The 13,188-nt window shown below is 50.2% G+C and overlaps 1 protein-coding gene across 1 annotated transcript; it reads left to right on the top strand.

Moving 5' to 3' along the window:
* Positions 1–1,457: 1,457 nt before the first annotated feature.
* Positions 1,458–10,702, top strand: RAC2 (ras-related C3 botulinum toxin substrate 2 (rho family, small GTP binding protein Rac2)). Its single transcript, XM_010023163.1, has 7 exons — positions 1,458–1,663; positions 4,559–4,630; positions 6,275–6,392; positions 7,772–7,834; positions 8,510–8,669; positions 9,905–10,039; positions 10,465–10,702. Exons 1-6 carry the CDS (start codon positions 1,629–1,631, stop codon positions 10,033–10,035), a joined length of 579 nt encoding a protein of 192 aa, XP_010021465.1. The 5' UTR covers positions 1,458–1,628; the 3' UTR covers positions 10,036–10,039; positions 10,465–10,702.
* The last annotated feature ends 2,486 nt before the right edge of the window (positions 10,703–13,188 follow it).

The raw sequence follows: 13,188 nt of genomic DNA, 5'->3' as shown, positions 1-13,188 counted from the left end.
CCTTTGGAGAAACACTTTCCCTCAGAGTTCCTTCCTTCAGGAACATTCCAGCTGGACTCCCACTGTTCTTGGTCTAACTCCTGACAAAGCCTGGAAATTCTAGTTAATCCTGTGCCACCACATCCCTTCTTCTATCAAATGCATCCCCTGCCCATCCACTCATCAGTTCAGGCTGGAGCACACAGATGTGCACACATATGCACTTTTTCAGGCTTAGCATTGCATGGAAGGAGAAGGAAGAGGAGGCAGACCCTCATTTCAAGGAAGGAATGGAAAGAGTAGAGTCTCCTGAGATCTTTCTGCTCATTGTCTCTTCTTTCTTAGGATGATTGCTTGCTTCTTCTCCTTGCTGCTTAGCCCTACAATCCTTTTATTTTTGAAGGACAATGAGGAAAGGCTGAGAGAGTTGGGGTTGTACAGCCTGGAGAAGGCAAGGATCTGGAAAGACCTTGAGGACAGACTTTTTAGTAGGGCCTGTAGCAATACGACAAGGGGTTATGGCTTTGAACTAAAAAAGGGTAGATTCAGACTAGATATAAAGTTATTTTTTTATTAAGAGGGTGCTGAGGCGCTGGCACAGGGTGCCCAGAGAAGCTGTGGCTGCCCCATCCCTGGCAGTGTTCAAGGCCAGGCTGGATGGGGCTTGGAGCAACCTGGTCTAGTGGAAGGTGTCCCTGCCCATGGCAGGGGTTGGAGCTGGATGAACTTTAAGGTCCCTTCCAACCCAAACCATTCTGTGATTCTATGACAAGATGGAAGAGGTCTGGCAGCAGCTCCCACTGGCTGCTTTTGTGCAGAAGTTGGGGAGAAAGTGGGTAGAGAGATGCTGGTTTGCAGGGCTCCTCTCATGCAGCAGTCTTGGCTCTCATAATATTGGCAGGGGAGAAAAAACAGCTCATTGCATCCCTTGATGCAACTGCTCCACTTCCTGGTGAACATAGAGGTTCACACAATACTTCTTTGTACTAGCAATCTGGGCAGGCAGGGAAGTGCAGCAGGACCTTATTGTCACTGGAGAGGAGGGATAGAGCAGCCATAGGGTGGCTGACACTTCCTAGAGGCTTCTTAACTTCCTTGTTCAGCCTTCACAGAAAACACTGTTTCTTGTGATATTTCACCATTGACCAATGGGAAGATGTGTCCTACATCACCCTACTACTCCTACTTCATATTCCCTTCCCTGCCTACACCCCCTCCAAAGTTTGGATAACAAAGGAGGGAGGAGGGAATCCATCCCTCCTCTACTTTCTCACCCCACTTCTAAACCTTGCCCAGCTACCCTGTAAAAGCAGTCTGGTGCCCCCAGCCATCTGGGATGGGGTGGGAGGTGGTGAGACATAGGGGAAGAAGAAAGATGGTACAGCAGTCATCATCCCAACCATGAAGTCATGCATGCTCCGCCTTCAGCTAACGGCCTCAGCCGCAGAGCTGGTGCTGTGGTGGGAGGGGAGGAGGGACTGGAGGGTGATCGTCAAATACAGTTCCCTCTTCCACTTCCTCCCTCCCTCCAACCTGCCGCTCACTGCAGCACAAGGGCCGAGACTCAGATCTGCCCATCTCTCACCGCTGTTTGCCTTGGCCTGACTTTCCTTAGCTCCGGTGCCAACCTCCGCCACAGGTCCAGAGACATGCAAGCCATCAAGTGTGTGGTGGTGGGAGACGGGTAGGTACCCAAAGGTTTGCTGTGGATGCTGGGGGGGAGCAGGAGTGACAAGGGGCAAGAAAGAAGGTGTCTGCTTGGTGAGCCTTCCCCAGCTTTGCTTCTGCAGACTGCGTTCCCTCTGTCTCGCTCTTCCCTCCCCAGGTCAAGGGACCTTCCTCTGGGGAGGGAGTGAAAGAGGGCATTTTGAAGGGCATCTGCCAGAGGGGCATGGGAAGTGGGTTGGGTCTGTCCCACACACAGGAGGTGGTGGTGGTGTTGCCAGGTTCAACCTATACACAGGAGACTGATAAAACCCGACAAGTGCAAGTGCTCTCCTGAAGGTGAATGGCTCCTTGAAAGCCATCTGCTCACCGGGACTGACTGGGAGAGGGCAGAGCACTATGATCCTGAATACAGTGTGCCTTCAGCACATTACCTCTGTATCGGAGTGTGGGGGAGAGGCTGTTTGGCAAGGGGTTTCTGTGGGCACACGGAGGAGGAGCTCTTTCCACTGAGTATATACCACTTTGGGAGTGAGAGGTAACAGAACCTTGCCTTTACAGTATGGTGGTGTCACTGTCCATATCCCGTGATCCCTGGAAATGGCCCAATCTAAGCCATCAGTAGGGGAAGCAGTCGGCACTGATGGGGGCAGAAGGGATGGGGGTGTCAGGGCCTCTTCTTGCCCTGCGGGATTAGCAGATGCAGGGGAGGGAGGGGAGGAAAATCCACAACGGGCACGATGTAGGTTAATTCATTTCCCAGCTAGGAGCTGGCCAGACTGCTATCTGGGGCAGCTATCAGATAGCAGATGAAGAGACATTTGCAGCAGCCCTGCTCCCCACAGTCACTTCCTTCTTCAAAACTCGCCCGGGGAAGAAGACATCTGCAAACATAGCAGTACATGTTAGACATATTCTCAGGGGCTGGGGCAAGGGGACAGGGAGAAGGGACAAGAAAGGAGAGAGCCCCCAATACAAACCATTACCTCTAAGAAAAGTCATCTGAAGGGCGCAAGCTAGAGCCGGGCATTTGCGTTGCCCTGTTAACCTTGTGGTTTCCCCCTCACACATCGCACCAATGCTGTAGCGCTTACTCAGGCAGCATTTCCCTCACATCATGGCTAACCCCACAGTATGTCCTGCACTCAACTGCTCTGACCAAAACTCCTCTTAAATGTCTACTGTCCTGCCATTTTGCTTCTCTGTGTACTGCACCTCCCCTCTCACCATCTTGCAATGCAGCAGTCCAGTCATCCTCCTACTGCTCCGAGCTCTTGGTCAAACACCCTTCACCTCCCTCCCAACCATACCACCCATGTCACCCTCCCTTGGCTCAACCTTAGTGACCACAGGACCATCTGCCATCACTCAGCTAAGTCCCTTGATGTTGCCCCATAAGCTGTTCTGGCCCTGTATCCCACATCACTGACCTGTTAAAGCTAAGTTCAGCCCCGATAGCCTGCATATGCCACTAAACTCACCTCTTCTCTCAATAGCTTGCTGGTAACCTTCACCTCTTCACTGACCCTTTGTGTTCCCCTCTGTTCAATTGCACTAGTTCAGAATCATCTGCCTTTGCATGACTGACTCACCCACCGTTCTGTAGATCTCCTGAGCTATTACCTGTAGAGCTTCAAGAAGCCTCCATGGCCCTCCCTCAATATCTCTGTGATAAAAGGGAAGTAAGGGAGCTGGGAAAGAGAAGGGACTGGGAGAGGAGGATCTAAGAATGGGAGATGGCAGAGGAAGAAACAAGCGTAAGAGCATACTGAAGAGCTCTGTTTCCTCCTCAGCTTCCCCACAGTCCAGCGACCAAGGCAGATGCCTTGTGACTAAGGGCAAAGATGATGTACCTGTCCAAGGGCACACAAAAAGGCAGTGCTGCAGCTCTGCAACAGGGGACTTCACAGGTACATCTGAGATGGTCAGAGTATCCCCAGCAGCAGGACTCCTGCCTCTCCTCCGTGAGAGGCATCTTCCCTATCCTGTGGCTGTTTGTAGGCTAAGGAGGAAGACTGCTCTCACCACCTCCATTTTACACATGCTGGAACTGAAACCTGGCCAGACTTTCCCAGGCCACCCAGACCTGAGGAACAGCAGCACAGCAAGAGGAGGATTCTCCTTCCCACAACTGTCCTGGGTGTTTCATCTTCCTCCGTTTCTCTCCACCTCTTTTCCGCACTGCAGTCTTCACCTCGTCCATAACACCTTCTTGATGGCCTTACTGCCTCCTTTCCCACCTCCCTCACACCGGTGCTCTCACCCGGTCTGGACTGTGCTGCTACCCTGGCTTATTGGCACTCCACTCTGCTGCAGCATGGCTGTGGGCAGGCTCAGGAGACAGGAAGCAGAAACACCACCAGCAGCCTCTGCCAGCCACAGGGAGAGGCACCTTGATGGTTGCTTACAGCTCTTTGCGGTAACGTTGCAGCTCACTGCAGACAGGCAAGACTAGAACGTGTCGTGGCTAAGTCAAGAAGAGGTGTTGTAAGTCCCTGGCCACAGTGCCCTGCAGAAGCAGGCAGGGGTGCCTGTGCTCAGAGGCATGTCATGGCACTCCAGCACTGAATCAATACACCTGTGAACGCACTGCACTGTGCATGCACTGAGAAATGAGTTCTCACCTCCATCTCAGAGTGGATGTGTTTTAGCTGAGTGGTCTCTGTACCAGACTGTACAAACAAGCCTTTGTGCTCAAAGAAAGACAACATTTCTGGGTGACATCCTGTCTTTCTTCCTGCTGGTTGTCTAACCTATGATTATGCGTTGTCTGGTCCTGTGAATACATTTCTGCTTCCAAAGGTCTCCTGACAGGGCTAGCTTAGAGGTGTGGAAGGACTGCCCCATCCCCATCTCACCCTAGCAAGTCTGACTGCACTACACAACTTTCTGCTATTTTCCCTTTCTCTTACAGAGCTGTGGGGAAAACCTGTCTCCTTATCAGCTACACCACCAATGCCTTCCCAGGAGAATACATCCCCACTGTGTGAGTAAAGGAATAATCTGGTTATGGGGTGGATGAGAGGCATGGAAAGCAGAAGGTAAAGGGGTAGAGAAAACAGTTGTTGTGCGCTCCGAAGGCAGGGTTACAATCTCCGTGCCAGCAGAGGAAGGGCTGCCAAACCAGCAAAGCTGCCTCTACACTTCAGGCCTGTCACCTTTCACCGGAAGCACAAGTGGCCTTATAAACCCCTAGTATAAATGGGATATACGTGAGAAATAAACCAACGAAGGGTCTATCTGCCTCTTAAGTTTACATGTAGTAGATGGGGTCCTGCTAGGCGAAACAACCAGGCGCAAAATTAGACTAGACGCAAGAGAAGGCAGTTGGATAGAGGTCCCCACTTCCTTACTTGTCATTGGAGCAGGCACTGATAATGTTGATGGTAAGAGTGCAGGGTTCAGCTCAGTGCCAGAGCAGAAGTACTATGCAATCCAGCAGATATATGCATGGGGCTGGGACAGACCTGCAGACTCTTAGCATAAGGAGCAAGCTTAGGGTTGCTTCAGTTTGAGTGACCAGATGCATTTGTATCCCCAAAGTGCATGGAATTATGCTTGGGGATGCACACCATACGTACTCATACTACACCACAGGGATGCGGAGTATGACTACACGCTCCCCGAGGTAGGAAAAGGAGCTAGGCACAGTGTGCCAGACTGCCAGCTCAGGTTCAGATTCCTTGGAAAGGAAAGGTACAGGAAAGCCTCAGTGTTGCTTTTTTCTCCAGACCAATTTGCAACAGCACTACTAAACATATCTGTGGCAGCAAGAACCCATCTTTTCTCAGAAACTGGTTTGTGGAAGGACAGACCAGCCCTTTCAGCATGTAGCCATGAAGTGGCTATGCATTTTGTGTGTCACACACCATTTCTCCTCCTGTCTGAGGCTTGTGCCTGGAGATATGAAAGGGAGGCCATTCTGTGGTCCTGGACTGCATAGCTTATCTCACAATGGTGGTGTATGCTGTGAGCACATTCACAAGGTCTTTGTGTTAGTTCCTTCCTACCACTGGTTTCCCTCATCTTAGCTTGAAAGAAAAATATACCAAAAGGAGCAGGAAATTAAAATTTCTAGGACAAGGGGAGCAATATCTCTATTGTGTTCATATATATATTTTTTTCAATTAAGTCTTTGCTCCCAAGCATGCAATCCTGATAGCTGTTCTCAAATATTTCTCATTGGGTTGTCAAAGAGTGAGGGGACACAGCTTGGCATATTGGCCTCAGGTTCAGTACGGGTGTTGAGGAGTGCAGGGTTCTCAGGGAGCTACAGAGACACAGGTTCTTCACTTTTAAGAAGAAAGATCTTCAGAATACAAAAGAAACACAGGGGCTTGGTTAGAGCAGACGCAGTTGTGGGAAGGACACTGGAAAAAGAGTGGGAAACTGAAGGCTTTATGGATCTGCATGCAGAGTTGCAACCAGGTACCTGCCCAGGACAGCTGCGTGATGGGGAGGAGGTTGATGCTGAAGGGGTAGTCCATAAGGTTCACAGCATCACCTAGGTGAGCTGAGAAGAGGAATCACTACAGTTTGCACCTGGGTGCACCTAGTGAACCCCAGCTATACTACTGGAAGGGCTCCCTCATCTCCTGTTTGAGCTATGGGCTATGTCTCTGAATTCCAGGTTTGATAACTATTCCGCCAACGTGATGGTTGACAGCAAGCCTGTAAATCTGGGACTATGGGATACTGCTGGACAAGAGGATTATGACAGGCTGAGGCCTCTCTCTTACCCTCAGACGGTGGGTCACACTCCATGTCCCTCCTCCCTTGTTGCTCCCTCAGATACACCTTTGTCTCCCAATGCAAAAATCAATATTTGCCATAAAACTGTGACAGGATTGTTCCTGTGTCTCCCTGCCCATTTTTTGAGAATACCTCCGTTGATACACAAGTGCTTTGAAGCCCTAAATGTAAAAGGTATCTAAGGGTATTTTGGAGACTTTATCTACTGGTATAACTTGGCAAGAAAACCCCTGGGGAAAAAAAAACAACAAACCAACCCTCCTTTTGTGAAGTTAAAGTGGCTCAGAGAATTCAGGAGCTTGGGTAGGAGCTTCTCACATTTCTCTGAACCCAACTATTCCGTCTTCTGCCTTTTAAAAGAGATCTGATGTGGAGACACATGCGTTTGATCTGCTGATACCTCAACTAAGCCCAAGCATCTAGCAGAACAGATGGATACCTCCACAGATATTCTGTTCACCAGTTTTTTACCACATTAACAGAGTGATTTCAGGGTTTAAAGATCACCTCCCCTGGAGGATGCTGTTCCAAGCAGTCTCTTGGCAATCTCAAAGACCCTGCTGCCTCAGGCGTTGGTCTGAAGGTTGCCATTGGAACTGGAAAGGCTAGGAATTGAGGGCACTATTTGTTTCAGCTAAGTTCAGCCGTCTAAAAGCTGGACACCTGGTGTAAGCTATTTGTGTAGGCTCCTTCTAACAGTTAGGGCAAACAGCTGTATTTCTCAATGAAGTGCTTGCATCCACCCTGGGTCACATCCCAGGGATAGATGGGGGAACTGTTTTCCAAGTTTTTTGCCTCTAATAGTTGTAGAAGTATGGAAACGAATAGGCTGGGCCTGACACCCTTATTTTAACTATGTTGGGTGAAACAAATACAACCTACAAGAGCTGGTTTGGTTGGTTTTTAAAGGAAGCCAGAATTCTGCCCAGAAGAAGCACTTATGTGGATAACCAAAATTCTACCTCTTTTGTGTCCTGCATGTGCACTTTTTGGGCTGACCATAGCTCTGTCTCGACAGCAGGCAAAATTATTCTGGCCTGAAAGCTCTCTAGTGTTCTGTGAGAAATAAGCAGGATGCTGTCAGGCCATTTCCCATGAGGATGAGTGTGCCTACCGCAAAAACCCCATCCTCATAGTTAAACATTTGGCTCTTCTGATAATGGTGGCTATGGTTACCATGAGTCAGGGGAGCAAATGTCCTTCTCTCCTCTAGAGGCAATTAGCAGCAGTCAGAACTGTATTACACTGAGAGACAGCTTTTCCTAGCTGCAGAGGGAAGATGCTGACCACCCAGTTGTTCTCCCCCCTCCCTACCCCCTTGTCATGCAATCCTATGCTCTCATCCTAAATCTGTGCTGTGGTTGTGTACTTACAGGACGTCTTCCTGATCTGCTTCTCTCTTGTCAGCCCAGCATCTTACGAAAACGTCCGTGCTAAGGTGAGGTGGAGTATCATGGTCCATCAGGGATTCAGGAGGGTGAGATTGGTGGTGCTCTGTGGGTGGAGACTGTTTATAGGAGGTCTGGAATCAGAGAGGTACTATCTTTTTTTGTGTCAGTCAGAAGGAACTAAAATATCAACCTCCTTCAGCATGTCTTCTCTGAATCATGTCAAACAATGTGGCCAACTATATTAACAGGCTAGTATTCACCTTTCTGGGCTATTGAGCTGTGTATGAGACCACCAGCTTATGTTCTGATTGCATCCTTCAGCCAAGACTGTCACAGCACAAACATGCAGGACTAGTCCATAGGGTATGAGAAGCAGGTACCCACAGCCTTTGGATGGGAAGTGATGGAAGAAGGAAGAGATTGAAGGAGAGACCATAGTATTTCCTTCCTATCACTTTCGGGTTCCTCCCTGGGTTTCAGGGAGCCATGAAGGATAGAGAGCAGCTTGTGCTTTTGCTTAACAGGATTTGAGCCGGAGGGCCGCCAAACAAGGACTGGCCCGGTCCAGGCTATAGTGCCCAACACTGTGTGGAAGGGCTGTGAGAAAGGACAGGGCATAAGCTATCTTGCTGACATTTTTTCAGGGGTGCCTCCATGTTTCCTCTGTGCATGCCCATCTATGTGTCTTCTTCTCACATCTTTGCCCTTTTTCTCCCTGCTAGTGGTTCCCCGAGGTGCGGCATCACTGCCCTAACACTCCCATAATCCTTGTGGGCACAAAGCTGGATCTTCGTGATGATAAGGACACCATTGAGAAGCTGAAGGAGAAGAAGTTATCCCCCATTACATATCCTCAGGGCCTTGCTCTGGCCAAGGAAATCGGTATGTTCTTGAGTCATCATTTGACCTACTGAAAGACAAGAGGCAGAAGACAAGGGCTTCCCCCCAACCTAATGCAGCTTTCATAGAGGTATCTCCAAGTTGTATCTCTCAGAGACACAGGGAGATACATCAAGGATCACAGGACAAAGGGCACTTCTGGAGACTCAGGAAGGAGATCTGCTCCTTGAGGAAGCCTCAACCCCTCAACCCTCTGCTTTCTGCTTCTCTCTGGCCACTGTCATAAACACACACACACACGAATATACGCTTGCACATTCCCCTCCTCTTTTACTCTGCTATTTCTACCTTAGCCAATGTTTTATGTGAAAGCCCCAGCTGCTGTGTGGGCAGAGGCCTCTCCTCCACATCCGGAAAGACGTGGAAGAGTGAGTTTTCTAACATCTCTCAGGAAGAGCTGCAACTGCAGCTTCCTGCCCCTGACTGGTTACTGGGGCGTTTACATGCAGCCCTGTGTATGTGTGTCTCACCCCACCACTAATCTCAGGGGCATCAGCTCCCACTTGTGTTTTGGGACATGCACAAATGTCTGTTACAGGCAACCTCTCTTCTCAGATGAGGCAGGAGAGAGGGTGGGAAACACAGCTTGAGGGAGGAGTTTTCAACTGAGCAGATGGTGTCCAACCAGGATAGCACAGCCAGCCTCACATGATGGCTTTGCTCTGGCTACAAGGGTGGAGAATAGGCAAACCTTGGTCTTGCTTGGCTGACAAGCTTTGTCCTGAAGCCAAGACTGCCTGAGTGAGAGAAGTGCGTCCTGACATTGCTTAATGGCTTTGATCTCCTGAGCTGTGTTTATTCAATTTGCTTTTGCTTTCCAGCACGAGGTGTCTGAGAATTTGCAGGTAGAGTCCCAGAAGGGAAGTACCATGTGATGTGGGATGCCACGAGAAGCGCTTGAGGTTAGGCAGTCTGAATGACACTTGAAGCCTGAGAAGACCTGAGACCTCATCTCAAGATGAGACTCGGGTGATGTTTAGGTGGCATGTGCCTCAGGACACTATGAAATGGGCACTGCAGGGCGGAGGGTGTTGTGGCTGTGAAGTGATGTGAGCCAGAAGCATGTTGGTGATACAGGCACATGCATGTCTCTGATCTGTGGCATTCCTCCTGCATGTTTCTCTTCTGAGTACCCTTGGCAGCAGACTCGCAGGTACCCGCGCTGCCCATGCCAGTGCCCTTCCTCCCCATTACAACACTTGCTTTCCTCCCGACAGACTCTGTGAAATACCTCGAATGCTCAGCTTTGACACAGCGCGGTCTCAAGACAGTGTTTGACGAGGCCATCCGAGCAGTCCTCTGCCCACAGCCCACCCGGACAAAGAAACGTGCATGCAGCCTCCTCTGAGCGAGTAAGTGAGAAAGTGTGAAGCTGAAGCTTTTGTGTATAGGGAAAAAAAAAAACAAAACAAAACCAAAAACCCTGTTGTTTCTTATTCATGGCAGTTATCCAATGCCCTTCCTTTTACCAGGCCCTGCTCACCTCAAGGGGTTTTTCATGTTGCTGTTCATCAGCAGGCAGCAGCTTTTCCCCCAGGACTCCTTTACTCCTCGTGTTATTCCCACCTGCCCTTCCCCTTCAACTCAAAGCAGCAGAGGGAGAAGAGAGGCTTCAAGGCAAGAGACAAACCTGGCCAAAGCCTGATGGGAGAGAAGAATGAGAGCTTTCTGGTTGGGACCCTGGCCTTCATGCTCCTACCACTACCGTGGCAGTGGGAGGGAGAGTTGAGAAATAGACAAACTGGTGTCACAAGGTCTGTCATGTTTTTGGCTACAGATCCCATCCCCATCCTGATGCCAGGCTTTGCCCAGCACAAAGGAGAGCAATGGCTCCAGCATCCCAGTACCATCAGTACCTTGTGGCGGTCACTGTGTTTTTTACTTCTGCCGGCTTGAAAGACTATTGTGGGTCTGGCAGCACTGGTTTGTCCATTTGCACAACTTCCCCACACTCAGCCCTTCCTCACCAACCCCCAAGCTTACAACATAGTGAGTAAGTCCCAATAAACAGACCATACATTCTTGTCATGTCTGTGATGTGTTGTGCGTCAGGGGGATAACAGCCTTGATGCAGTGAGCAATGGGATGGCTGGGGTGGAGGTACCCGCCTGCTGTGACAACCCAGGCAGCACCACACTGAGCTTGGTACTGGATAGCCCAGCTGCTATGGGATGAAGAGATGAGGCCTGATTCATGCACTGAGTTGTTAAGTTCTCAGCTGAGCTCCCTGCATTCCTCAGTAAAATGTAAACATCATGTGCCAACCAAAGGTGATTACACCTTTGTAATCAGCCAGCGGGGTGATTACACCTTGGCTTTTGCCCTTCCTCTTCTCATCCTCCATGTGTTCAAGGGAAAAGTTGTCTCCCGTCTGAGACACGCAGAGGATGAGATGCAGGTGCTGGGGGGTTGCAGACTCCTCTCTGTGGGGACTGCAGCTGTGGGTTGCTGGGGACACCCCTTCCCCAAAGCATTTCTGCATTAACATTCCTAAGCTCACGTCACAGGCAGTCATATCGGTACCAGCACTCACTCTCGCTGCCAGGCTCAGGCAGAGCGAGAACAGGAAGGGGGAGGGCGGGGGGGAATAAAAAGAGCCAGGAATGAGTCACCAGTCCAGACAAATTGCCTTCAAGTCACTAAAATGAAGCTGAAGAGGGTGGTCCCAGCGGTACTATGGATCTGGCAACTGTGAGCACCTGCCTTCCTGATGCATTGCAGGGACTTGAGAGTAAGTGGTGTTACACAGGTTGGCTGCTTCTGCCACTGCTTGCCGAAGGGAGGAGGGCTCAGGGTGCACTGATTGGCACTGCAAAATCCTGCAGTCCTAGGAAGGCACAGGGAAGCTGTGGATCCTGCTCACTGCTCCCCTATGCAGCACTACTTTTAGGTTTCAAAAGCTGCTTCCTGCACCGAGGAGGTGCATGGGTAGCGCCAGCAACAGCCCCCCACGGTGAACCGTGGAGGTACCCTGCTGCCAGGAAGATTTCTGCACATTCAATTCATGGGCAGATCAAAGGCAGTCAATTCAGTGATAAGACACATTTTCACTGGTAATGTCCAGAGCAAGCTGGGAGGACATCCTGTTCCACAAATGTCTGCATTGCACCCGGGCTGCAGGATGAATCGCCCAAGCCACATCCAAATGTAATGTAAATTGTGACAACATAAGGCCAGAAGGGCAGAAATTAAGTTTCTTGTGTGGGTATATACCTGTGGAAGGGCAGGGGACACAAAGCCCTTGGGACTGGGATCTAGCCTGCCTTAAACTTCCTAAACATTACTCAAACCAATGAATTCCCAGTGGGTTATTACATCTTCTCCAGTTTTTAAGCCTTGGCTTTTGCCTTCTCAGTCTGTCGTGCCCTGTATCATGTACAGCAATGCAGAGAGGAGAAGCACCATCTGCATGAAACAACATTCATGTATCTGCCTACCAGTGGTGGTGCACAGGCTGAGCTCTCCTTCCAACACAATTCAAACAGTTTGCACAACCCCGTTAGAGCTGAGGCAGAGAATAGGGCAGGACTGAGCACTGAGGAAGCGAGCTGTAGACCTGGAAGTTGTGATCCTGTGCCTCTGCTTATGCTAACAAGTCCTGCAAGGGGTAGTTGGCCTAAGAAGAGTTCTGCTATTCCATGGCTCTGTTTCTTCCTGCTTCCTGCATAGTGCTGCAGATACCTGCCCTGTCATGACAAAGCCACTGGGTGATACCTGTGCCATTCTGTGCGTCTCTAGACAGCACTGTGGCCAGGCTGAGGCATCCTGACAGCTTTCAAGCCCTTCAATGCCTTCACCTGTTCACCTTTGAATGGCACTGGCAGGACATAAAATTGCACAAGCAGGCTTGGAAAGCAAGGTTTTAGGCTCTGGCTATATTCTGCTCGCAGAGATATTCACTGCTTCTGTTAAGGCTGGAATTGGCCTTAGGAGCAAAAATGCTCTTAATAGCAGTGCCAAATGTCGAAAGCACAAGCACAAGGAGTCACTGATGTTGGCTGCAGGGCAGGGAATGGTGTGAGGACTACAGGGAAGCACTTTGTGCAAGGAATGGGATGGGAAAATCTTTAATTTCCTTCCTGGCAGAACTGCTTACACAAAAGGAGCTTAATTCCTTGCCCTGCCCCATTTCTTCTGGGTCCACACAAATGAAATCTTGTAGGAGAGTTTGGGGCTGTTGAACTGGAGCTCTTTTCCGAAGAAGGTACAAAAGGCACGAGATTGTGGATGGAGCCAGGGGAGGGGGAGATTTGAGACAGACAGCCTTCCTGTTTGCCCATCTGCCCTGAGCTCCATCCACTTGGAGGTGCTCGTAGGGCAGAACAGGGGGGAGACGGGTTTGTGTGCTCAGCGTCCACGCTGGCTTCTGAGCATCTTCCCAGCCAGAAGGCTTTGTCGTGTCCCTGTAGCTTTGAGCAGCACAGGTCCTGCCTGCGAGATCCTCGGAACAGGGAGCCCTTCTCCCTGGGCATTCACGGGATTCACAGGGCGCTTTGCACTG

The sequence above is a fragment of the Nestor notabilis genome, unplaced genomic scaffold (assembly GCF_000696875.1).
Source record: "Nestor notabilis isolate BGI_N333 unplaced genomic scaffold, ASM69687v1 scaffold1980, whole genome shotgun sequence".
Taxonomy (NCBI): Eukaryota; Metazoa; Chordata; class Aves; order Psittaciformes; family Psittacidae; genus Nestor; species Nestor notabilis.
The sequence above is the reverse complement of the archived record's forward strand: the minus strand, read 5'-3'. Positions and strand labels throughout refer to the sequence as shown.

Bases quoted from the DNA above. Each gene is read 5' to 3' on its own strand.
- RAC2 (XM_010023163.1), top strand. From the start codon at position 1,629: ATGCAAGCCATCAAGTGTGTGGTGGTGGGAGACGG. The intron at 4,631-6,274 runs GTGAGTAAAGGA...TCTGAATTCCAG, and splicing joins GGAGAATACATCCCCACTGT to GTTTGATAACTATTCCGCCA. The intron at 6,393-7,771 runs GTGGGTCACACT...GTGTACTTACAG, and splicing joins CTCTCTCTTACCCTCAGACG to GACGTCTTCCTGATCTGCTT.